This window comes from Pan troglodytes, chromosome 1 (assembly GCF_028858775.2).
Source record: "Pan troglodytes isolate AG18354 chromosome 1, NHGRI_mPanTro3-v2.0_pri, whole genome shotgun sequence".
NCBI classification, from domain to species: domain Eukaryota; kingdom Metazoa; phylum Chordata; class Mammalia; order Primates; family Hominidae; genus Pan; species Pan troglodytes.
In genome coordinates this window covers 228,194,582-228,221,258 of record NC_072398.2, presented here as the reverse complement: position 1 = coordinate 228,221,258, position 26,677 = coordinate 228,194,582, and the positions used below count along the sequence as shown (strand labels likewise).

General features: G+C 51.9%; 1 protein-coding gene across 4 annotated transcripts in view; it reads left to right on the top strand.

The window, feature by feature from the left end:
- DFFB (DNA fragmentation factor subunit beta) overlaps positions 1-26,677 on the top strand; it is a 29,448-nt gene that overhangs the window by 818 nt on the left and 1,953 nt on the right. Inside the window, exons 2-7 of one of the 4 annotated variants that reach the window (XR_008546551.2) lie at positions 681-807; positions 7,810-7,998; positions 10,008-10,087; positions 11,900-12,070; positions 14,767-14,867; positions 15,326-15,449. Coding sequence is in view for 3 of the 4 variants with exons in the window: in XM_016952877.4 (XP_016808366.1) it covers positions 681-829; positions 7,760-7,998; positions 10,008-10,087; positions 11,900-12,070; positions 14,767-14,867 (740 nt within the window). In the remaining variant the exon portion in view is untranslated. Of the gene's footprint in view, positions 1-680; positions 830-7,759; positions 7,999-10,007; positions 10,088-11,899; positions 12,071-14,766; positions 14,868-15,325; positions 15,450-26,677 lie in introns of all 4 variants that reach the window. The other 3 variants (XM_016952850.4, XM_016952877.4, XM_016952873.4) reach the window with 3 other exon arrangements.

Below are 26,677 nucleotides of genomic sequence, written 5' to 3'. Positions count from 1 at the left end.
TCCGGCCTCAGCTTCCCCTTGCGTAAAGTGAAAGGCTTGGCTAGGTGGGCTCTGCAGGCCCTTCCAGCCCTCGCAGCTGGCGATTGCAATCGTCACCTTATTCTAGGTTGGTTTTCTTTTTAGACCAGTACTAGGGTTACCAGGTGTGCATTGCCGGGGTCGGTGCCGGTGGGGTGGGAGTTGCCATAAAATGCCTAAAACTGACCAGTGCAGAGTAACAGGGAACCGGACTCCAACAAATTAACAGTGCCACGTGCCGGTCACACTCGTGCACAGAGGCAACCAACCGTTCTCCTTCGTGTGCCAGCACCGCTCTGGCGGCTGTGTGCTGGGGATGGTGGTGTTCAGCTCCTGGCAGCAGGGAGGCGGCGCTGTCAAAGACAGGCTCTATTTGAAGCGCCCTCAGGAGCTCATTTAAAAAGGGTGAATCCTGCAGAGCCAGCAGTCACCCCCGATGTATGTTTTTCCTGACTCTTCGTATTTTAGAACGGCCCGCAGTCAGGCGCCCTTGCTCCCGCTCCCTCATCCTTGCCTGGGCGTTGGAGCGACTGTGGCATACAGGCGGCAGCCTGAGCCTGCTTCTTTAAGCACAGCTCATTCCGGTCGTTTGTGAGGCCTGCAGATGCAAAGCCCTCGTCTTGAGACCCTTCCTCCTCCTGTTGCTTCTCCCGTCCCTGCAGCTCCCTGAGCGCGGTTCCCGGCTGTGCCTGTACGAGGATGGCACGGAGCTGACGGAAGATTACTTCCCCAGTGTTCCCGACAACGCCGAGCTGGTGCTGCTCACCTCGGGCCAGGCCTGGCAGGGCTGTGAGTGGCAAGGACTTTGGAGGTGGGCGGGAAGCTGGCACTCTCGGAGGTCCTGGGGGCTTAGCTCCAGGTGCCCATCAGGGTGGGGAAGGGTCCCCCTTACTATGAACTCTCGGGTCTCAAGGAGGAAGCCCTCTGGAGGTAGAACTGGTCAGCGTCGCTTAGGTGGCAGAGTCCTCAGTCCTCTCGTTCATGAACCCAGCTGTTCAATTGGTCGTCTTTTTCTTCAAAAAATCTTTTAATTTTATTTGCGTTCATTTGAGGTGTCCTAGCAATTCCCAAGAGCAGAGGGAGGGCTTTGGGGTTGGGGCCTGCACAGTTTCATGGGGAAGGTGGAGCCAGGAAGAGATGCTGTTCTGTTCTGCTGGGCTGAGCACCCTTCTGGAAGGACGAGGTGGTGGTTCGTGGGATGCTCTCACATTGTTCTCGGTTGGTGTTTGCTAAGATGCTGTCCTCAGGGCTCAAGTTTGGGGGCAATTTCTTTGAGAGGTGGTTCTTTCGGGGCATCTGTATTGAAGCCTCAGGACACAAAGTCCTACCTTTCAGAACCAGCCGAATGCCAAGGTCTGCGCTTGTTTGACTCCCGTAAAAGAGAGCTTTTGGCCGCTGGGGCAGGAGATGCCATCATGTGCCTTTACCTGGGAGGGTCGGCCAGTGTTGTGCAAATGGGGTCAGGCTCCAGGAGATGCTTCTGGCGGCCCAGGAAGGACATGGGTGCTCTGAGGGATGGAGCTGTGGCTCCTTGGCCTAAGGGGCAGAAAGAGAGAAGTCAAAGAGTAACGTCCATGTGGCCACCTCCCCGGCTACAGTGTTGGGGGCTCCACTGTCAGCATTGAGGGGTGACGCCTCTGGTGTGTGCTCCAAGGTTGCAAGCCCCCTTTCTCCACTGGGCCTTGTGCTTTTAGAGGAGGCAGCCGGAAAATGTATCACTGTGATGCCCCCTGGGGTGGCCCCTGCAGGAGGTGGGGGCTGGGCAGGGGTGTGCTCAGGGTATGCCTCATCTTTGGATGTTATCTTTCTTTCCCATTTCAGGGCATAGTTGAAAGACAGCAGAGCACGTTGCTCTCTCTCTGTCTCTCCCTGCATCTCGCAGTCTCTGTCTCTCTCCTCTGGCTGTCTCTGTCTCTGGCTCTCTCTGTCCGTCTCTGTCTCTCTCTCTCTGTCCTTCCTTTCTCTGGCGCTTTATCCTCCTCTCTTCCCTGAGACCACCAGTCCTCCTCCTTGTTAGACTTAAAAAAATTTTTTTTCTTTTCTTTTATGAAAACATTGAGATGGGGTCTCCCTCTGTTGCACAGGCTGGCCTCAAACTCCTGGGCTCAAGAAGTCCTCCTACCTTGGCTTCCCAAAGTGCTGGGATTACAGGCATGAGCCACTGTGCCTGGCCAAAATATTTTTGTTTTATTATATTTTGAGACTTTGTTGCCCAGGCTGGAGTGCAGTGGCACAAACCTGGCTCACTGTAGCCTCGACCTCCGTGTTTCAAGTGAGCCCGTCGCCTCAGCCTCCCAAGTAGCTGGGACCACAGGCATGCACTACCACGTCTGGCTAATTGTTTTGTATTTTTTGTAGAGATAGGGTTTCGCCATGTTTCCCAGGATAGTCTCACACTCCTGGGCTCAAGCTGTCCTCCTGCCTTGGTCTCCTAAAGTGCTGGGATTACAGGTATGAGCCACTGTGCCTGGCCTAAACCGTTTATTTAGAAATAATGACAGATTCCCAGGAAGTTGCACAGATAGGAAGGTCCCATGTACCTCTACCCTTTCCCTCAAAGGCAACATCAGATACAACCGTGGTACAATATAAAACAGGAACACCGACACTAGTGCAATGTGCATGTTGTTCTGTCATTTCTCCCCATGTAGATTCCTGTGACCAGCATCAGGGTCAAGGTACAGACCTCTCCCATCCATCACTCAAGGTTCTCCCCTTTATACTCCTGCCTACCCCTGCCCACCAGCAATCCCTAGCCTGTAGCAACTGCTGATATGTTCTCCATGTCTATAATTTTGTCATTTAAAGAATATTAGGGGCCAGGTGCAGTGGCTTACACCTGTAATCCCAGCACTTTGGGAGGCCGAGGTGGGTGGATCACCTGAGATCAGGAGTTCAAGACCAGCCTGGGCAACATGGTGAAACCCCGTCTCTACTAAAAATACAAAAATTAGCTGGGCATGGTGGCGGGCGCTTGTAATCTCGCTATTCGGGAGGCTGAGGCAGGAGAATCGCTTGAGCCCAGGAGGTGGAGGTTGCAGTGAGCTGAGATTGTGCCATTGCACTCTAGCCTGGGTGACAGGCTGAGACTCTGTCTCAAAAAAAAAAAAAAAAAAAAGAATATTAGGTAAGTGGAATCATAAAGTATGTGGCCTTTTGAGATGAGCCTTTTTCACTCTACATAAGGCTCCCGAGATGCATGTAAGTTGTGTGTATCCATAGTCCGTTCCTTTTCATTGCTGAGTAGCATTCCATGGTTTGGTTTTACCACAGTTTGTTCAGCCATTCGCCTGTGGAAAGATATTTTGTTTGTTTCCAGTTTTTGACTATTACAAATGAAGCTGCTCTGGCCAATTATGTACAAGTTTTTCTTTTTTCTTTCTTGTTTTCTTTTGACACAGGGTCTCACCCTGTCGCCCAGGCTGGAGTGCAGTGGTGCAATCATAGCTCACTCTAGCTTTCACTTCCTGGGCTCAAGCGATCCTCCTACCTCCGCCCCTGAGTAGCTGGGACTACAGGGGTGCACCACCATGCCTGGCTAATTTTCGTATTTTCTGTAGAAACAGGGCTTCATCATGTTGCCCAGGGTGGCCTATAACTCCTAGGCTCAAGCAATCTACCCGCCTTGGCCTCCCAAAGTGTTGGGATTACAGGCGTGAGCCACCGCACCTGGCCATCTTGACAGGTTTTTGCGGGATGTAGGTTTTCATTCTTCTGGGGAGAATGCCCAGGAGTACAGTGCTGCATTGTGTGGTGTGTGTTTAGTTTCTGAAGACAAGGATGTCCACTCTTGCTGCTTCTGTTTAACATGGCATTGCAGGGTCTAGCCAGGACATTTAGGCAAGAAAAATAAAAAGCATCCAGATTGGAAAGGAAGAAGTGAAGCTATTTCCATTTGCAGATCATACGAACTTGTATGTAGAAAACTCTAAGGAATCCACTAAAAAGTGATTAGAACTAATCATCAAGTTTAGCAAGGTTGAAGGATATAAGATCATATGCAAATATAGAAATACACTTCCAATGAACAATCTGAAAATGAAGCAGAAAATCATCCTATTTACACTGGCATCAAAAAGAATAAAATACTTAGGATAAGTGTAACAAAAAATTATAATACTTGTATTCTGAAAACTGCAAAATGTTGTTGAAAGAAATTAAAGTTTTGAATAAATGGATTAACATCCCATGTTCATGGATTGGAAAGCTTAACATTGTTAAGATGGTGGGACTCCCCAAACTGACCTACAAATTCAACACAATCCCTATGAAAATTCCAGCTGGTTTCGTTGTAGAAATTGACATGCTGATTCTAATCCACAGTTCATATGGAATTGCAAGAGACCCAGAATAGCCAAAACGACTGTGAAAAAGAAGATAGTAGGAGGACCCACATATTCTGATTTCAAAACTTCGTACAAAGCCACAGTAATCAAGACTGACACTGGTACAAGGACAGATATATAGATCAATGGAATAGAATAGAGCACCCAGAAATCTACGTATCTGTGGTCAGGATGCCAGGACCATTCAATGGAGGGGGAAGAGTAGTATCTTCAACAAATAGTGCTGGGACAACTGCATATTCACATACAAAAGAATGAAGTTGGACTCTTAGCTGGTACCTTATACAAAAAGTACAATAAATGAAAGACCTAAATGTAAAGGTTAAAAATATAAAAGCCCTTAGAAGAAAACATAGGGATAAGTCCTCATCGCCTTGGATTTGGCAAAAGATTCTTAGATTTGACACCAAAAACATGAGCAGCAGAAGAAAAAACAGATAAATTGGGCTTCATCAACATTAAGAACTCTGGGCCGGGCACGGTGGCTCACGCCTGTAATCCCAGCACTTTGGGAGGCCGAGACGGGCAGATCACTTGAGGTCAGGAGTTGAGACCAGCCTGGCCAACATGGTGAAACCCCGTCTCTACTAAAAATACAAAAATTAGCCGGGCGTGGTGGCAGGCGCCTGTAATTCCAGCTACTCAGGAGGCTGAGGCAGGAGAATTGCTTGAACCCGGGAGGCAGAGGCTGAGGCAGGAGAATTGCTTGAACCCAGGAGGCGGAGGCTGCAGTGAACGACAGTCCACAGAATAGGAGAAAATAGTTGCCAATCATGTATCTAATATGGAACTTGCATCAGAATATATAAAGAATCCTTATAACTTAATAGTAAAAAGATAACCCAATTAAACATGGGCAAAGGTTCTGAAAAGAAAGAAATGTCTCCAAGGAAGATATTCAAGTGGTCGTCAGCACATGAAAAGGTGCTTGAGATCATCAGTCGTCAGGGAACTGCAAATCAAAACCACAGTGAGATGCTACTTCACACCCACTAGGATAACAACCAGTGTGGGCGAGGATGCGGAGCGGCTGGAACCCTCAGGTCCCATTGATGGGAAGGGAAAACGGTGCAGCTGCTGTGGAAAATAGTCTGGCAGTTTCTCAACAATTACACAGAATCGCCACGTGACCCAGCAGCTCCACTCCTAGGTATGTACCCAAGAGAAATGAAAACATGTCCACACCAAAACTCGTCCGTGAGCGTTTACAGTAGCTTTATTCATAATAGCCAAAAGGTAGAAACCACCTAAGTCTCCAATGATGAACACTTGGATAAATAGAGTGTGGCACATCCATACAATGGAATTACTCACCATGAAGAGGAATGAAACACAGCATGGCCGAGCCTTGAAACCATGCCAAGTCAAGAAGCCTGCACATACAGTAGGGTTCCATTCATAGGAAACATCCAGAACGGGGATGTTAGAGAGATGGAAAATAGATTAGTGGTTGTTTAGGGTTGGGGGTAGGGTAGAGGGGAGGGAGGTTGGTAGCTAAAGAGTATGAGGTTTCTTTTTGAGGTGGTGAAAATGTTCTGAAGTTGACTGTGGATGTGGCTGCACAACTCTGGGAATATAACAAAACCCATTGTATTGTACACTTTATTTATTTTATTTATTTTTTTTTGAGATGGAGTCTTGCTCTCTCCCCCGGCTGGAGTACAGTGGCACGATCTCGGCTCACTGCAACCTCTGCCTCCTGGGTTCAAGCGATTCTCTTGCCTCAGCCTCCCGAGTAGCTGGGGTTACAGGCATGCACCACCGCGCCCGGCTAATTTTTGTGTTTTTAGTAGAGACAGGGTTTCACCATGTTGGCCAGGATGGTCACAATCTCCTGACCTTGTGATCTGCCTGCCTTGGCCTCCGAAAGTGCTGGGATTACAGGCGTGAGCCACCGCGCCCGGCCTCTGAATTGTACACTTTAAATGGGTGAATTGTAAGGAGTGTGAATTATATTTCAATAAAGCTACTTAAAATAAAGAAAAGAAACTGCCAAGTTGTGTGCTAGAGTGGCCGTCTTACCTTTCCACTGCGCAGTTTCTGTGCAGCCTCGCCAGCTTTCGGCGCTGTTGCTGTTTTTAATTTTAGCCATTCTGATTGCAGTGTGGTGATGTCTCATTGTGCCCTTAATATGCATTTCCCTAATGGCTAACAATGCTGACTATCTGAATATCTTTTATAAAAACAGAGACAGGGTCTCACTCTGTTGCCCAGGTTGGAGTGCAGTGGCAATCATGGCTCACTGCAACCCTGAACTCCTGGGCTCAAGCGATCCCCCTACCTCAGCCTCCCAAGTAACTGGGACTACAGGTGTGCACCCCCATGTGCCGCTAATTATTATGATTTTTTTTAGAGATGGGGGTCTTGCTTTTTTTTTTAGAGATGGGGTCTTGGTTGCCAGGTTGGTCTCAAACTCCTGCCCTTAAGTGATTCTCCCACCTCGGTCTCTGAAAGTGCTGATTACAGGCGTGAGCCACCGTGCCCAGCCCTAAATATCTTCTTATGTGCTTATTTGCCATCTGTAGATTCTCCTTGGTGAAGTGTTTCTTCGTGTCTCTTGTCCATTTTCTAATTGGATTATTTATCTATTTTTTTACTGTTGAGTTTTGAAAGTCACCCCCCCCCAACCAAAATACCTGGACATGAGTTCTTTGTCAGACATGTGGTTTGCAAATATTTACCCTGTGGCTTTTCATTCTCTTAAGAGCATTTTTTTTTTGTGGAGTAAGAGTTTTTAGTTTTGAGGAAGCTCAGTGTGTTGATTTTCTCTTTTACGCAGTGCTTTTGATGTTAGGTCTAAGGACTTCCACCAAGTCCTCACTCCCCAGCATGTCCTCCTGTCTTCTTCTGACCTACTGATGTGATCGTGAGGCTTTTCTCATATGGTGGATTGCACTGATCGATTTGCAGGTGTGAACCAGCCTTGCGTTCCCACTTGGCCGTGGTGATATTTCTTTGTGCATGTTACTGAGTTCTCTTTGCTAACATTTTGTTAAGGTCCTGGGTAGACTTTGCTTTAACTTCCTATTAAGAGCCTGCCCGGAGAGCTCGCTGCTTCAGGGAGTTGTGAAAAGGCTCCAGGAGAGAGTAGGAAAAGTGATAGGAAGGATCTGAAAGCAAGGTCTCCAGGAAGGGCCAAAGTGGGGGGCGCATGGTTTGGAGGGGAGGAGGCCAAATGGGAAAGCAGCCGTCTCTTGGTGCGCTTTCATCTGTCCTCTAAAGCACACCCCGCCCCTTCCTCCTCTGTCCTCATGCCGCCTTGTGCGTGGTCCCCAGCTGTTGGTGTCAGGGCAAGGACAAAGACCCGGGACACCTCGAGTCTGAGTCCTGGTGATTGCCAGGCCCTGGGGAATGGGGGAAGATGTGGTCAGAGGCTCTTCTTGTGACCGGGGCAGGATGTGTCTTCTGCTGGACCGGCACCTTTTGTTTGTCCCATTGGTGGCAGATGTGAGCGACATCGGGCGCTTCCTCAGTGCGTTTCACGAGCCGCAGGTGGGGCTCATCCAGGCCGCCCAGCAGCTGCTGTGTGATGAGCAGGCCCCGCAGAGGCAGAGGCTGCTGGCTGACCTCCTGCACAACGTCAGCCAGAACATCGCGGCCGAGACCCGGGCTGAGGACCCGCCGTGGTTTGAAGGTGCGTGGGGGCTGCAGCCGGCAGGGGAGAGGCTTCTTCGGAGCCTGAGGTGCCAGGAGAAGTTGGGTTCCAAAAAGCCCCCAGTGAAGGGCTGGCCTGTACCCTCGTGGGTTGAGGTGGAGGACTTGGAAGAAAATGTGCTCATTTCCCAGCATTTCCCAGCCTCGTGGGAAAGGCACCCAGCAAGGACTCAGGTGGGGCCAGAGTCCAGGGCAGCCCTCGGATGGGACTTTTTATATTTTTATAGATATTTTTTGAGATGGAGTCTTGCTCTGTCCCCCAGGCTGGAGTGCAGTGGCGTGATCTTGGCTCACCGCAACCTCTGCCTCCCTGCACCCTCTGCCTCCCAGGTTAAAGCGATTCTCCTGCCTCAGCCTCCCGAGTAGCTGGGATTACAGGCAAGTGCAACCACGCCCTGCCAATTTTTGTATTTTTAGTAGAGATGAGGTTTCACCATGTTGGCCAGGCTGGTCTCAAACTTCGGACCTCAGCCTCCCAAAGTGCTAGGATTACAGGTGGGAGCCACCGCGCCTGGCCTATTATAATTATTTTAAAAATTGTGCTAAAGTACATATGACATAAAATTTACCTTCTCAATCATTTTTTTAGTGCACAGGTCATTGGCATTAGGTACAGTCACATTGTATGCGGCCATCCCCACCGTCATCTCCGGAACTCCTTCCACCTTGCAAAGCTGAACCTGTGTCCCCGTTACATCACTCCCCCTTCCCCCTCCGCCAGCCCCTGGCAACCACCATTCCGGTTTCTGTCTCTCTGATTTGATGACTCTAGGGACCTCATATGAATGCAGTCACATAGTATTTGTCCTTGTGTAACTGGCTTATTGCACTCAGCACAGTGTCCTCAAGGTTCATCTATATCGTAGCGTATATCAAAAGTTCCTTCTTTTTTTGAGACAGAGTCTTGCTCTGTTGCCCAGGCTGGAGTGCAGTGGTGCGATCTTGGCTCACTGCAAGCTCCACCTCCCGGGTTCATGCCATTCTCCAGCCTCAGCCTCCCGAGTAGCTGGGATTACAGGTGCCCGCCACCACACCTGGCTAATTTTTTTGTATTTTCAGTAGAGACGGAGTTTCACTGTGTTAGCCAGGATGGTCTCAACCTCCTGACCTCGTGATCCGCCCGCCTCGGCCTCCCAAAGTGCTGGGATCACAGGCGTGAGTCACCACCTTCAGCCAATTTCCTTCTTTTTAAGGCCAAATGACAGTCCACTGCGTGTACATACCATGCCATCTATTCACTCCACTGCGTGTACATACCCCACTCTGTCCACTCACTTCACTGCATGTACATGCCACGCTCCGTCTGTTCACTCCGCTGCGTGTACATGCCACGCTCCATCTGTTCACTCTGCTGTGTGTAGATACCACACTGTCTATTCACTGACACTTGGGTTGCTTCCACCTTTTGGCCTGGCCTTGTAAGCCCATCAGAGGCGATGCTGAGAGATTGTAGCCTTTTTGGGAAAGCAGGGCTTGAGGGCCAGGCAGAAGCTCCTTGGTGGTATTTGAGATGCTTCTAAAAACAGAAACCAAACAGGGACGCTGTCTGTGTCACCATTAGAATACTTCTCAAGATGATGCAATCTGGCCAGGTGTGGTTGCTCACACCTATAATCCTAGCACTTTGGGAGGCCGAGGCTGGAAGACAGCTTGAGCCCTGGAGTTCAAGATCAGCCTAGGTAACAAAGTGAGACCTCATCTCTAAAAACATTTAAAAAGTTAGCCAGGTGTGGTGGTGCGTACCTGTAGTCTTAGCCACTTGGGAGTCTGAGGCAGGAGGATTCCCTGAGCCCAGGAGGTTAAGGCTGTAGTAAGCTGTGTTCGTGCCACTGTACTCCAGCCTGGAGGACAGAGCAAGACCCTGTCAAAAAGATGAAGCAGTATGACCCTCATATTCTGCCCTGCTTGGCACCTGAGCTGGGCAGGACACAGACCCAGAGGCCCCTGGCCTGCCCTGTGGACTCGGGGGTCTTCTCGTTTTCCTTGCAGGCTTGGAGTCCCGATTTCAGAGTAAGTCTGGCTATCTGAGATACAGCTGTGAGAGCCGGATCCGGAGTTACCTGAGGGAGGTGAGCCTGAGTGAAGACCGGGTATGCTGGGCGGGTTTTTGAAGCCAGGCTCTGTGGGCTCTGGAAGCCTGTGGTCCTCACGATGGGCAGTTGGTAGGACCACACTCCGTGCTTGCGTGGATCTGGTGGGGCTGCTCTGGTGAGGGAAGCTAGCGCACGGACCCTGTGCCTCCTCCCTTCACGGGGGTGAACACCCATCGGGCCTTTTCAGCTGCACTTGAGGTCACGGGTTGGGGAGCGGGGAGGTGGTGGCTCCTGCCTGCCTCCCCTCCTCTCCTCCTCTCCCCCCGAGGCTTCTTCCTGGGCAGCAGTGGCAAGTGTCAGGGCAGACACAGAGCCTGAGCTGTCATTTGCCCAACTGTGACCAAGGTCAGCAGGTGCTACAGGGATCTGAGGCCCTTCTCATGAGCCCATCCTTGGTCTGCAAACCTCTCCACCTCTCCCTCCTCCCTCCCAAAGGTGGAGTCAGCTCTGCCCTCATTTCCATCCACCCCATCTGAATGTGGATTTCCTCATCACATAGCATGACATGCCACGCTACACCATACCACACCACACCACACCAGGCCACGCCACACCAGGCCACACCACACCATACCACACCACACCAGGCCACACCACACCAGGCCACACCACACCATACCACACCACACCAGGCCACACCACACCATACCACACCACACCAGGCCACACCACACCAGGCCACACCACACCACACCACACCACACCAGGCCACACCACATCAGGCCATACCACACCAGGCCACACCACACTAGGCCACACCACACCACACCACACCAGGCCACACCACACCACACCACACCATACCACACCAGGCCACACCACACCACACCAGGCCACACCACACCACTCCACACCACACCAGGCCACACTACACCAGGCCACACCACACCAGGCCACACCACGTCATTCCACACCATGCCACACCGCATCATTAGCACGTGGAGGGTGCTGTGGAGGCCCCTGCAATGGGTGTCCTGTCCTAGTGCTGCCCTGCGTGGTCGGCCCCCACGCCCTCGGCCCACTCCTGTCTGTGGCACAATTGCTAATGCTGCACTGCACCCCGTTTTTCTGCATCTCTTCTAGGTCCTGGCGACTTGCCATGTTCCCTTGCATTTCCCAGCCTGCTCCCTGTAGTGGAGCTAACTGATCCTGATACTCTTCCCTGCAAGTGCAATGACCAGGCCCTTCCACGCACCACTGCCTGCCTGACCAGGGTGGGATGGCCGTGCCTGCCTGACTTTATTAGCTCATCTTCTTTTTTGAGACGGAGTCTCACTCTGTTGCTCAGGCTGGAGTACAGTGGTACAATCTCAGCTCACTGCAACCTCTGCCTTCCAGGTTCAAGTAATCCTCCTGCCTCAGCCTCCCAAGTAGCTGGGATTACAGGCATGTGCCACCATGCCCAGCTAATTTTTTGTATTTCTAGTAGAAATGGGGTTTCACCATGTTGGTCAGGCTGGTCTCAAACTCCTGACCTCAAGTGATCCGCCCACCTCGGCCTCCCAGAGTGCTGGGATTACAGACGTGAGCCACCACACCCAGCCTGTTATCTCATCTAAGTCTCACCCAGCCTGGGGGCTGGTGTGGTTCCCTCCATTTCACAGGTCAGAGTCTCCCAGGGTGGGACAGCCCAGCAGTGGCCGAGAGGCCACGTGAACTCAGACCCTCTGACCACAGGACTGGGCTTGGGCAGGGTCTCAGAGGGCCATGGAGTGAGATGGATCGAGAGCCAGTGCGTGTTTTGGGGCGCTGTGCACCAGGCTCAGCGACGTTCCTTGGTTCCTCCAGGTGAGCTCCTACCCCTCCACGGTGGGTGCGGAGGCTCAGGAGGAATTCCTGCGGGTCCTCGGCTCCATGTGCCAGAAGCTCCGGTCCGTGCAGTACAATGGCAGCTACTTCGACAGAGGAGCCAAGGGCGGCAGCCGCCTCTGCACACCGGAAGGCTGGTTCTCCTGCCAGGTGAGCTGTGTGCCCTTTATCCTGGGGCCACCCGGCTGGCCTGTGGAACACAGCCCGCCTGGGGCGAGGCGGGTGGGGACCTTCAGCCCTTGCCCTGCCTGGGCAAAGCCTTGTGAAGAGGTACAGCCCTCACATTCCCAGGGAGGGTGGCAGTGTCTCAGCCAGTGCCTCTCAAGCTGCAGTGCACACAGGAATCCCTGGGGAGCTTGCAGAGGGCTGCAGGGCCCCGCCCCAGGGCTTGTCTCGGTAGGGCTGGGCGGTGTCTCAGTCAGCCCCGGCTGCCATAACAGGTGACCCCTGCTGGGGAGGCTGGAATGGCAGCTGGTTAGTGCTCAAAGTTCTGGAGGCTGGAAGCTGAGATCAGGTCCGCAATCCCCCGCTGCCTTCCCAGGTGTCCCTGCTGCACCGTGCTAGGCGTGGTCTGGCCTTTAGTGGTGATGCGTCTGTGTCTCTGGCGAGTCCTGGGCACACCCCTCCCCCTCCCATGGTGTGGGGAGCAACTTGAGGCGCCTCTTGGCGTTTGCACACTGCAGTTGCATTCCCGGTAAGGTCCACTGATGCCCGTGATCTTCCGAGTGCCACTCAGTGGGTCCAGCAGCAGGGGCCAGGTGGTGGGCATGGCCTGCGGTGCTTCTTCCCATGGGACAGGGCTCCTTGCTGCTCCTGCCAGGCAGATCCTTCTGGGGTGATGGGCTCTGGCCATAAAAACGCTTCTTCCAAGTTAGCTTAACATTTAGACTTTGCGGTGCGCTCGCTCACCACTCACTGAGTACTTACTTTGTGCCTGGCACTGTGGGAGGGGTTGGGACACAAAGATGAAAAATCCTTCATCCCTGATGGCAGGGTGAGTCCTGCACAATGGAAGGTGAAAGACACATAAATGAGCGAGACAGAGGAGGCCGTGGGGCTGCAGGAGCCACAGCCAGCATCCTGGGAGCCAGGGCCAGTCAGAAGCGGCCCCAAGGAGGGGGTGGGGCCTTACAGCAGGTTGACTGATAGGTGGGGGCGCAAGAGTGAGCTGGGAGGGACCAGGTGCTCCGGGCATGGCAGTGGGAAGCAGTGGGCTCTGCTGGGGAGGCTGTGAGTCCCCAGGGTGATGGGGGCACAGAGTGCAAGTAGGCACTGGGGCTCCAGGCACGTGCTCTGCAGATGTCTGTTCACGAATGAGTGTGTTGAGTGCTGGGCTGCGGACCACAGAGAAGACGGAAGCTGTGGCCACGGCACCTTCAGTGAGGCAGCCCTGCCTCTGCATTGGGATCACAGGGAAACATCAGGAAGCCACGGGCAATGGCTGGAAAGGGAGCCTCTGGGACATGGGTCCTTGCTTCTCACGCGCTGGCCCTGCCCTGGCAAGTCAGTACCTTCCTGGCCTCACTTCCCTTGAGGTGGGGGTGCTGGTGTGTGATCACAGGGGTAACAGTGACAATAACTACCTTGTCCTCTGTGGGAACTCAGAACATATTGTTAGGGGTAATGAGGGAAAAAGAAGGATCTGATTCCAAAGGCGGAGCTTTTTTTTTTTTTTTTTTTTTTTTGAGACGAGTCTTGCTCTGTCACCAAGCTGGAATGCAGTGGTGCGATCTCGGCTCACTGCAACCTCTGCCTCCCAGGTTCAAGTGATTCTCCTGCCTCAGCCTCCCAAGTAGCTGGGATTACAGGCGCCCGCCACCATGCCCGGCTAATTTTTGTATTTTTAGTAGAGATGGGGTTTCACCATATTGGCCAGGCTGGTCTGGAACTCCTGACCTCAGGTGATCCACCCACATTGACCTCCCAAAGTGCTGGGATTCCAGGCATGAGTCACCGTGCCCGGCCAAGGCAGAACTCTGAATCTCCCTAAAGCAGCACACCCTGGATCAGGGACCAACCCCCACGGGGTGTGCCTCTCAGTAAGATCGCCTGACTTGGTGTGTTAGGCCATTCTTGCATTGCTATAAAGAAATAGAGAGTGGGTAATTTATAAAGAAAAGAGGTGTAATTGGCTTCCGGTTCAGCAGGCTGTACAGGAAGCATGGTGCTGGCATCTGCTCAGCTGCCGGGGAGGCCTCAGGAAACTCACACTTGTGGTGGAAGGGGAGGCAGGAGCAGGCACATCTCACGTGGGGGGAGCAGGAACGAGAGGGAGATTGAGGGGTGGGTGCTACTTTTAAGCCAGATCTCAGGAGGACTCACACTGGCGTGGGCAGCACCCAGGGGATGGTGCTAAACCCTTCATGAGAAATCCACCCCCAGGATCCATCACCTCCCACCAGGCCCCACCTCCCACACTAGTGCTGACATTTCAACATGAGCTCTGGGTGGATCTGCACGTCCAAAGCATGTCACTTGGTGACTGAGATTGTATGAGACTCACTTCTGGCCGGGCGCAGTGGCTCAACGCCTGTAATCCCAGCACTTTGGGAGGCCAAGGCGGGCGGATCACGAGGTCAAGAGATCGAGACCATCCTGGCCAACAAGGTGAAACCCTGTCTCTACTGAAAATACAAAAATTAGCTGGGCCTGATGGCGGGCACCTGTAGTCCCAGCTACTCGGGAGGCTGAGGCAGGAGAATCGCTTCAACACGGGAGGTGGAGGTTGTAGTAAGCCGAGATCGGGCCACTGCACTCCAGCCTGGCGACAGAGCGAGGCGCTGTCTCAAAAAAAAAAAAAAAGAGACTCACTTTCTGGCCTTCCCTCATTGTCTTTTGGCCCCCAGGGTCCCTTTGACATGGACAGCTGCTTATCAAGACACTCCATCAACCCCTACAGTAACAGGGAGAGCAGGATCCTCTTCAGCACCTGGAACCTGGATCACATGTAAGCTCACAGAGCGAGGTTCAGACCCACGAGTGCCTGCGGGGCCCTGTCCCTGCCGCGGCCCTGTCCCTGCCGCGGCCCTGTCCCTGCCGCGGCCCTGTCCCTGCCACGGCCCTGTCCCTGCCACGGTGTTGCCTCCTTGGGTTTCAAGGGCTGCGCCCGTGTTACAGCCCAGGGAAGGGGTACCTGATGGCAGCATGGGGGGCTGCTGAGCGGGCACACACCATTCCCTCCACTGTCAGTATGTGTGCCTGACCCGGAGCCAGCCCTCCTGTCCCCTCCAGTCCTCCCTGTGGATGGAGCTGGTGGGCAGCGTCCTTCCCCAGAACACAGGTCCCAGCCCTTGGCTGTCAGAGGTTCTGAACCTCTGTGAGTTTGAACCAGGGTGAGCTCAGACAGCGGGAGCTTCTGGTGTTATGATAGGTAAGGGTGTTTTTCCCTTTTTCTTTTTCTTTTAGAGACGGAGTCTTGCTCTGTGGCCCAGGCTAAAGTGCGGTGGCAGGATCATGGCTCACTGAAGCCCTGAACTCCTGGCCTCAAGCGATCCTCCTGCCTCAGCCTCCTGAGTCGCTGGGACTACAGGTGCTCGCCACCATGCCTGGCTGGCTTATTTTGTGGAACCAGCATGAGCAGAAGTCTCAGCAGGCAGGAGTGTTTCACAGCCGTACGAGCTCTATGGCTCTAACAAATGGGCAGGATGGAAAACTTCATTCTTTTAAACTGAGATGCATTCCTTGAATATAATTGTAGCCTTGCCCTTGCTTTTTGAAGACAGAAGCCTTCAAATGCCCTTAAAATGGCTGTACAGGATGAGCATCCCTAATCTGAAAACCTGAAATCCGAAGTGCTCCAAAATTCAAAACGTTTTGCGACCAACATGACGCTCAGAGGAGATGCTCATCCGGGCATTTAGGATTTGGGATTTTTTTTTTTTTTTTTTTTTTCCGAGATGGAGTTTTGCTCTTGTTGCCCAGGCTGGAGTGCAATGATGTGATCTCGGCTCACCGCAACCTCCGCCTCCCGGGTTCAAGTGATTCTCCTGCTTTAGCTTCCCCAGTAGCTGGGATTACAGGCACGTGGCACCACGTCCAGCTAATTTTGTATTTTTAGTAGAGACGGGATTTCTCCATGTTGGTCAGGCTGGTCTTGAACTCCTGACCTCAGGTGATCTGCCCGCCTCAGTCTCCCAAAGTTCTGGGGTTACAGGCGTGAGCCACTGCATCCGGCCAGATGTGGGATTTTTTTAAGGATGCTCAGCTAGTCAGTATAATGTAAATATTCCAAAATCCTAAAAAAATCCCAAATCCAAAACACTTCTGGTCCCCAGCATTTCAGATGGGGACATTCAACCTGTATTGCTTTCGGAGTGAGATTTTTTTAAAGTATGTAAAACACTATGGTCATAGTTGAGCTTTTACCCTGTCCATACTCAGCCTCTACACCTTGCCCTGAGGGAAAACACTTGTGAAAGGTGTGTGTGCCCTTCAGAGCCCTCTCACTGCACCTTTACCACAAGCGTGTGAGTTTAACATGTATATACATGGTGGCCCACGCTGTCATCTGCAGAGCCGTGTAGCCGCACCTTTACCACACGCATGTGAGTTTAACATGTACATATGTGGCCTCCCATGCTGTGGCCTGCAGAGTCGTGTAGCTGCACCTTTACCACACGTGTGTGAGTTTAACGTGTACATACGTGGCCTCCCATGCTGTGGTCTGCAGAGCCGTGTAGCTGCACCTTTACCACACGTGTGTGAGTTTAATATGCACATACGTGGCCTCCCATGCTGTGGTCTGCAGAGCCATGTAGCTGCACCTTTACCACACGTGTGTGAGTTTAACATGCACATATGTGGCCTCCCACGCTGTGGTCTGCAGAGCCGTGTAGCTGCACCTTTACCACACGCGTGTGGGTTTAACATGCACATATGTGGCCTCCCACGCTGTGGTCTGCAGAGCCGTGTAGCTGCACCTTTACCACACACATGTGGGTTTAACATGCACATATGTGGCCTCCCATGCTGTGGTCTGCAGAGCCGTGTAGCTGCACCTTTACCACACGCGTGTGGGTTTAACATGCACATATGTGGCCTCCCATGCTGTGGTATGCAGAGCCGTGTAGCTGCACGTTTACCACACGTGTGTGAGTTTAACATGCACATATGTGGCCTCCCATGCTGTGGTCTGCAGAGCCGTGTAGCTGCACCTTTACCACACGCGTGTGGGTTTAACATGCACATATGTGGCCTCCCACGCTGTGGTCTGCAGAGCCGTGTAGCTGCACCTTTACCACACGCGTGTGGGTTTAACATGCACATATGTGGCCTCCCACGCTGTGGTCTGCAGAGCCGTGTAGCTGCACCTTTACCACACGTGTGTGGGTTTAACATGCACATATGTGGCCTCCCACGCTGTGGTCTGCAGAGCCGTGTAGCTGCACGTTTACCACACGTGTGTGGGTTTAACATGCACATATGTGGCCTCCCATGCTGTGGTCTGCAGAGCCGTGTAGCTGCACGTTTACCACACGTGTGTGGGTTTAACATGCACATATGTGGCCTCCCATGCTGTGGTCTGCAGAGCCGTGTAGCTGCACCTTTACCACACACATGTGGGTTTAACATGCACATATGTGGCCTCCCACGCTGTGGTCTGCAGAGCCGTGTAGCTGCACCTTTACCACACGCGTGTGAGTTTAATGTGTACATACGTGGCCTCCCATGCTGTGGTCTGCAGAGCTGTGTAGCTGCACCTTTACCACGTGCGTGTGGGTTTAACATGCACATACGTGGCGGCCCACGCTGTGGTCTGCAGAGCCGTGTAGCTGCACCTTTACCACACGCATGTGAGTTTAACGTGTACATACGTGGCCTCCCACGCTGTGGTCTGCAGAGCCGTGTAGCTGCACCTTTACCACACGCATGCGGGTTTAACGTGTACATACGTGGCGGCCCACGTTGTCGTCTGCAGAGCCGTGTAGCTGCACCTTTACCACACGCGTGTGGGTTGAACGTGTACATACGTGGCGGCCCACGCTGTCGTGTGCAGTGTACCTGTTCGTTGCATGCTGTGCTTAGATTCGGCATATTCGTTTCAGCAGGTGCAGAACACTTCACTTTTTGAATAGGCTCTGATTTTAACATCTTTCCATACTGGGAGGCATTTAGGTTATTTCTAATTTCTCATCATTATAAAAATCCCTGGGATGAACACTCTATGGAATGAACCCATATGGTCTGGTTCTGTGCTATTTAAAGTGTGGTTACTTTCAAGCATTAGCAACATCTGGGAGATGGGAATTCAGATTCTCAGGCCCCATCCAGACATAACCCAGGTGCCTGGGGATTGGGGTGTGTGTCCCAGCATGGACAAGATGCCCCAGTGTCTGAGCTTGCGTCCCTCTAGTGAGTGTGCTGGGTCCTAATGACACCTCTGTTCCCTCTCTGAGCCTGGCCAGGCTGCTCTCGAGTGTCCCAGCCTACACGCTCGCCATCCGTGTGAGTTCATGCTTTCCCGGGTTCTTGCTGACACTTGGTGTCATTGTACTTTTTTGCATTTTCCCAACCCGATAGGTGAGACACAGATTCTCTTTCTCTAATTTTCATTTTCCTGATGACTAGGAAGGTTGAGCTTCTCTTTCCACGTCTGTGGCCGCTTGTGTCTTCTGTGTTTCTTTCCTTTGCTCGTTCTGTCTTGGGCTATGGTCTTATTTGTGGGCATGCTTTACACATTCTGGATACGTTAATCCTATGATATCTTTTATCACAAGTTTTATTTATTTATTTTTTGAGATGGAGTCTCACTCTGTCGCCCAGGCTGGAGTGCAGTTGTGTGATTTCGGCTCACTGCCACCTCCACCTCCTAGATTCAAGCGATTCTCCTGCCTCAGCTTCCCGAGTAGCTGGGACTACAGGTGTGCACCACCACACCCGGCTAATTTTTGCGTTTTTTTAGTAGAGATGGGGTTTTGCCATGTTGGCCAGGCTGGTCTCAAACTCTGACCTCAGGTGATCTGCCCACCTCGGCTTTCCAAAGTGCCGAGATTATAGGCATGAGCCACTGTGCCTGGCCCACAACAAGTTTTCAATGTTAATGTGCTCAGATGTTCCCTTTGTGTGTTAAGAAATCCTGCCCTACCCTGTCTATCCGAAAGAGATTCTCCTACTCTTTTCTCTGCTGTTTGCTGAACCCCTTGCCACATGTAACAAGTACCCAAAAATGTTTTCTCCCGGCCGTCCAAATGCTCTTGTCCTTTTCAAGACCATTGCAGGTGGGGACATCAATCTAGGGGACACAACCAGCATTTACAGAATGAAATAGGCCATCCTAGAACAGAGTACAGATGAAAATAGCAGAAGGGACAGCTTGAGTCAGAGGAATGTTTCACCAAGTGTTTGCTGCGGTTATATTTTCTCTCACGCTTCCTAAATATGTATACTCACACACAGATCAGTGTGTTGGGTTTTAATTAACAATGTAGTTTTTAGCACCGGTCTTCGGAAAGTTGCAGAGACAGTGGTCTGTTTGCCACAGGCCTGTCCTGACGTTTGTGGGGGTTGACACCACGTGCCACATGTTTAATTATTTAAGAATTAAAAGCTAATGAACAATGAAATAAAATGCATGCTGTCCCCTTACCTGGACTTACGTAGCATCATGGCTGGGAAGGTTCGAGAAGAATTTGCAGGCCTTCCCCAGTTCCGGGATGTGCACAGCAGTGGAGCCTAAACATGGCCTGCCACCTGCTGCCTGCGCCTTCTCTTTCCACCCTTAGTGCCACCTCACACCAGGGGCCTGCACAGAGAGCATCCAGGCTTGGAACACCTTCCCTCTCGGGCTGAAGGGCGCGGGCCCTGGGGCTCAGCCTGTCCGAGGAAGATGGCCTGGCCCAGAGCCCATGCGGTTCAGGGGCCCCTGGGCAGAAGGTGGCACGAGGAGCGTCCGTGTGGGCTCTGGGTGGACCTGACTCCTCAGCCCAGAAGAATCCTGCCTGCCGTGGGAGGGCTGTGGCGGGTGGGGCCTGGAAAGCTCCCCTTTCCTGGAGCCCTGGGGACGTTTCTTTTAACACCATAGCGGGGTCCTCATGGCTTGTGTGAGCCCTGCCGCTGGGGAACTTTCCTTTCTGTCTCATCACAGCTGTCTTTGGCCGTCTTTGGCCCTTTACTTCACTTTATTAACGTTTGCTTTTTTGTAAAATTTATTCCTACCTTCTACCTTTGTGGGTTTCTTCTTGCTTATTCATTTGTTCGTGTCTCTTTTGTATCTAATCTATACTTAAGGTAGTTTCTCCTAGGCTGCATGAGGTGTGTCTTGGGAGTTCAGTTTTTTTTTTTTTTTTTTTTTTTGAGGCAGAGTCTCACTCTGTACTCAGGCTGGAGTGCAGTGGCATGATCTCGACTCACTGCAACCTCTGCCTCCCAGGTCCAAGCGGTTTTTCATGCCTCAGCCTCCCAAGTAGCTGGGATTACAGGTGCGTGCCACCCCGCCTGGCTAATTTTTGTATTTTTGGTAGAGACGGGGTTTCACCATGTTGGCCGAGCTGGTCTCGAACTTCTGACCTCAAGTAATCCACCCGCCTCAGCCTCCCAAAGTGCTGGGATCACAGGTGTGAGCCCCCGCGCCTGGCTGGAGTTGTTTTGAGACTGCATGATTTACATTATGATTTTGTTTTTGATCCATGGATTTTACGGAAGTCTTTTTTAGTTTCTGAACATGTTTTCGTGTTTATGTTCGGTGTCTTGTGTTCCTGCCTGCCTTTCGTTGTGGTCTGTTTCCTTGTAACTGGTCAGCGTTTGTAGATGTTCATAACACTCAGCACCTCAGTTCCACTGTGCCGGCTTTCTATTCTGTGCCGGATTTCTATTCTGTGCTGGATTTCTATTCTGTGCCAGCTTTCTCTCGGTCCTGTGGCGTTTCCACCCCTTTCCTTTGGCCTTTATGTGTCATTAGGTTTGGGCTTATCTCTTGTTAGCCAAGGGTAACAGCCTTTCGTCTTCATCTAACCTGAGATTCTGTCATTCAGCCAGCCACAGCTTGAACCTCCTGCTGCAGGTGTTGTGACAGCTGCTGTCTCCTAGAACGTGACTCTGTGGGGTCCCTCGCTGTCAGCTGTGTCCCCAGTGTGTGGGACGTGGGACAGAGTTTGGCCATGATGGCTACTCAGTGAACATCTTTTTTTTTGAGACGGAGTCTTGCTGTGTCGCCCGGGCTAGAGTCCAGTGGCGCAATCTCCTCTGACTGCAACCTCCGCCTCCTGGGTTCAAGTGATTCTTTTTTTTTTTTTTTTTTTTTTTGAGACGGAGTCTCGCTCTGTCGCCCAGGCTGGAGTGCAGTGGCGCGATCTCGGCTCACTGCAAGCTCCGCCTCCCGGGTTCACGCCATTCTCCTGCCTCAGCCTCCCGAGTAGCTGGGACTACAGGCGCCCGCTACCACGCCCGGCTAATTTTTTGTATTTTTAGTAGAGACGGGTTTTCACCATGTTAGCCAGGATGGTCTCGATCTCCTGACCTCGTGATCCGCCCGCCTCGGCCTCCCAAAGTGCTGGGATTACAGGCGTGAGCCACCGCGCCCGGCTCAAGTGATTCTTGTGCCTCAGCCTCCAGAGTAGCTGGGATCACAGGCACCTGCCACCATGCCTGGCTAATTTTTGTATTTTTAATAGAGACAGGGTTTCACTGTGTTGGCCAGGCTGGTCTCGAGCTCCTGACCTCAAGTGATCTGCCCACCTCAGCCTCCCAAAGCGCTGGGGTTACAGGCGTGAGCCACCATGCTGAGCCCACTCAGTGAACCTCTGTTGACCGTTTTGTTGAGTGAATACAGATTGGATTTTAGCTGCTTTACTCTGGGTTTGTATCCACCATGCCGCATCTTCACTTTCTTCTGGTCTCTTCTGTGCCTTCTGTTGACTTACTTGAGTTGCCTTCTCTCCCTTGCCCATCACCCCACCCTTTTGTGGTTTGGCGTTCATGGTGTCCCTAATGTTAGTGATACTGGAAGACGGCACTGCTGCTGTCCCCTCTCCCGGGTCGGCCTCGCTGTGACCCTCTGCGGTATTCTTTAGTGTTCGTGTCTCACCTTATTTTAATCCTGCACAAAATGCTGGTGTGGTTTTATGGCCAACACTTCCATTTATTTATTAACAGATTCACCCGCGTCTGTGTTTGCCAGTGCTTCTTGCATCTCACCTCTGGGTTCAATTTCTGATTACTGATGTGTAGCCCTTAGTGTTTCTTCCACGAGTGGCTGTGAGGGGTAAACTCTACTCAGCATTTGAAAAGGTCCGTTCAACTTCCACTCTTGAGTAATTATTTAGTTAGTACTGAATTCTAGGATGACAGATACCTACCTTCAGTACTTTGAAGAATAACTCCATTGTCTTCTGGAATCTGTGAGAAATCTGTTGGCAGCCTAATTTTCTGCCTTTTTAATGGTAGTTTTAGATTTTTCTCCTCCTCTTGGAAAATGATAAGTATCTAGGTAGAGCTCTTTCCTTTGGATTCTGCCTGGGACTTGTATTCCTTGTTCTGAGGACACACTTTTCTTTGGTTTTGGAAAATGCTTCTGCGTTGATGAGGTGTGGCTTCTCTTTGATCCTGCCTGTGCAGTTTTCTGGGAGTGCCTGTTAGCTGTGTGTTGGACCTTCTCATTCTGCTCTCCTCATGCTGTGCCTGCGTCTGGGCTGCTGTCTCACTGGGACTTTCTGCTGTGGACTCCATCATGTCCCCCAAGATTCGTATGTTGAAACCCTAATCCCCAGTGTGACTGCATCAGGCGATAAGGTCTTTGGGAGATAATGAAGGTCATGAGGGTGGGGCCCTAATCCACTAGGACTGGTGTCCTTAGAAAATGGGAAAGGAGCTCACTCTCCCTCTGTCTCTGCCACGTGGGGACACAGCGAGAAGGCGGCCGTCTACCAGCCAGGAGGAGAGCCCTTACTAGCACCCGGCGTGCGGCCACCTGTTCTTCCAGCCTCCAGGAGGGTGAGAAAGTAAATACTCAGTCTGTGGTATTTTCCTCTGGCAGCTGGAGCACACTAAGACACTCCTGTATTGTTCAGGAATTCTCTCTTCAGCTGTTCATATGTTCATTCTGTCCGCTGAGTACATGCTTCCTTTTTTGGGTTCCTGAAGAGCCCAAAAGAAGTGCTTTTGGGTTCTTTATAAAATGAGCCTTTTTTATGCCAGTCTGTTTTCATTATTTCCATTTCTTTTTCATCACTTTAATCATTAATCATCCATTTTAAGCATATTTGTTTTACGGTCACATGCTAAAGCATTCAACCTTGCCCACAGAGAGGTCTGGCATTTGTTCTTGAGCCCTGGGAGGTAAACTCCAATGCCTTCAAATGTCCTGCCTGGTAGGAGTGTCTTTGTTCACCTGGGGGCCTTGGGTCACTGGATAGTTTAATGGGGTGATTTAGGATGGGGTCTTTGGGTCAGCTTGACCTCTAGAGGGTTTGAGGTGGAGGTTGGCCCCGTGGGCCATCAGCCATGTCTGTGTGAGCCCCAGTAAAGGCTGGCACCCAGGCCTGGTGAGCTTTCCGGTTGGCAGTGTCGTCACAGAGGGCTGTGGAAGTTAGTGCTTGGGGAAGGTAGGGCTGGCCATGACCCCACAGGGAGGGGACAGCTGGAAGCTCTGGGATTGGAACCTTCCTGGACCGGCCCCTCTGTGCCTCTTAACCTTGGCTGATTTTCATCTGCAGCTATAAGAAACGATAACCTTGAGTCCAACGGCTCACTGGGGGATCTGCGAGTCCTTTCAGAGAGTTATGGAGTCTGAGGTGGTCTCAGGGACCCCTCCCTGCTGTAGTTGGTGTCAGGAGTGAGGGTCCTTGTGGACTGTGCTGGGCTCCTGAAGGGCCTGTCACGTGGGCAGCCCTCTGCCGCTGCTGGGTCTGCCTCTCCTGCTGGTGGAGCCTTCTGCTGCTGTGTGTTTGGGCCCAGAGCTCGCTTCAGTGGGAAGTGCTTCCCATAGGCCTCCTCTGTGCTCCAGTGTGTCACGGCGCCTTCAGTGTGGCTCTGGTGGAGCCTTCTGCTGCTGTGTGTTTGGGCCTGGAGCTCGCTTGGGCCTGGAGCTCGCTTTAGTGGGAAGTGTTTCCTGTAGGCCTCCTCTGTGCTCCGGTGTGTCACGGTGCCCTTTCAGCATGGCTCTTCATGGGTTCGGATTTGATTCCTGCGGATGGCCAGGGTATCCCTGTGACTTGGAAGCAACTTCCTGCCATTTCTTGCTTGTGGTTCCCTGCCTTGTTGGTCGTGTACTTTGGGCCGTACACCCTGCGTTCTGCGGATGACTGTGAAGGTGGGGACAGGAACACACTCCCAATGTCCACACCCTGTGTGCTCCCCTGCCTTCTCTCCCCACGCTGAATTCAGGCTTGTCCACGTGACACCAGCGAAGGCAACACTGAGCTAACAGAGGCCTGCTTGCGTGGGGGACTTGTACCCTCTGAACACTGCCATGGCCATGTGAGGGAGCCTGTCCTGGCTCCTTCAGGATGGGGGAGGACAGGGGAGAAGGGCCCAGCCCTAGGCCACCCTCCATCAGACACAGCCCCGGTGTACACCAGGCAACACCAGCAGAAGGCCCCCCAGGCCAACCCCCGGAAGCCACTGCATTTTGTGGTGGCTGCTTCTGCAGCATTAGATAACGGGCTCAGTGGGGTTCCCTTCCTCTTGCCCAAGCCCCGGGCTCCGCTCAAGCTTTTCTATCCCCCTTAATGGCTATGGCAGGGGTCTCGGTCCCACCTCCCTGTCTTTCTAGGGTCCCCTGGGCCTATATCAGGGACTGGAACCCTGGTGAGCCCCTGGACCATAGCTTGCCTGTGTGCACTAATTTCTCTTTGGTTTCTGGCAGCTGGGGAGCCCCTTTCTTTTGATCTCAACTACGTATTTTAACAAGGTGACTTTTGGCTGGGTGTGGTGGCTCATGCCTATAATCTCAGCACTGTGGGAGGCCAAGGTCAGGAGTTCAAGGCCAGCCTGGCCAACACGGTGAAACCCCATCTACTAAAAATACAAAATACAAATACAAAAATTAGCTGGGTGTGGTGGCGCACGCCTGTAATCCCAGCTACTCAGGAGGCTGAGGCAGGAGAATGACTTGAACCCAGGAGGCGGACATTGCCGTGAGCTGAGATCGTGCCACTGCACTCCAGCCTGGGTGACAGAGCAAGACTGTTTCAAAAAAAAAAAAAAAGGCAACTTTTGCTCAGCATTTTGTGGGTTGTAGGGAGAGGGGTCTGCACCAGTTTAGCTCACTCACCACCCACCATAAGCCCTCCTGGCCATGGGGTCTCTACACCCCACTTGTTACTGCACAGTCTTCCAAATGGTTTATAAGTGAAACAATATCATGTTGTGTGTGTGTGTGTATGTGTGTGCGTGTGTGTTTGGGACAGTTTCACTCCAACCAGGCTAGAATGCAGTGGCACGATCTTGGCTCACTGCAACCTCCACCTCCTGGGTTCAAGTGATTTTCGTGCCTCAGCCTCCTGAGTAGTAGCTGGGATTACAGGCGTGCGCCACTATGCCTGGCTAATTTTTTTGTCATTTTTGTAGAGGTGGGGTTTCACCATGTTGGCCAGGCTGGTCTCAAACTCCTGGCCTCAAGTGATCACCCACCTCATCCTCTCAAAGTGTTAGAATTACAGACGTGAGCCACCACGCCTAGCCTCATGTAGTTTTTTGTTTTCTTTTTTTTTCAGACAGAATCTCACTCTGTTGCCCAGGCTGGAGTGCGGTGGCACAATCTTTCTCTCTGCAACCTCTGCCTCCAGGGTTCAAGCAGTTCTCCTGCTTCAGCCTCCTGGGCAGCTGGGATTACAGGCATGCATCACCATGCCCAGCTAATTTTTGTATTTTTAGTAGAGATGAGGTTTTGCCATCTTGTCCAGGCTGGTCTTGAACTCCTGACCTCAGGTGATCCGCCCGCCTCAGCCTCCCGAAGTGCTGGGATTACAGGTGTGAGCCGCTGCGCCTGGCCTCATTTGTTTCTTAAACAGATACGCATATATGCATATAACGGTATAAGATTAGGATTGGAAAGATCAATAGCAAACCCTTAATAGTGATTACCTCTGAGGGGAAGGAGGGACATAAGATAACAAGTGGCATCAAAAGTGACTTCAGCTTCCTTTGTAAGGCTCTGTTTGTAAAACTTTCATGTCCTGTCATGTAATTTTTTGGGGGTAAATCTATACGTAGATGAAATGTGGAGGCATTTAAGCCAGTTGTTGATGGTGGGTGACTGTAAGTGATGGAAAGGTGGTTGACCCCCTTTATTTTCTGCGTACTTTTCAGTATTCTGAACAGTGACACAAGTCTTTTTTTTTTTTTTTTTTTTTTTTTGAGATGGTGTTTTGCTTTTGTTGCCTAGGCTGGAGTGTGGTGGCGTGATCTTGGCTCACTGCAACCTCCACCTCCAGGGTTCAAGTGATTCTCCTGCCTCAGCCTCCCAAGTAGCTGGGATAACAGGTACCCACCACCAAGCCCAGCCAATTTTTTGTATTTTTAGTAGAGACAGGGTTTCACTATGTTGGCCAAGCTGGTCTTGAACTCCCAACCTCAAGTGATCCGCCCGCCTTGGCCTCCCAAAGTGTTGGGATGACAGGCGTGAGCCGCCGTGCCCGGCCACAAGTCAAGTTTTAAAAAGTAAGAGGAGCAAGGCTGCTTGCCTCAGGCTCTGCTCAACAAACCTGGCCAGTAGGTGCGGCCGTGTGTCCGTGATGGCACTTAGGGGAATTTGTGAAGAGCTGTGACTGCAATACGCTGCTGTGACCTGTTGCCTGTGGCACTGTGACCACAGAAAATGAT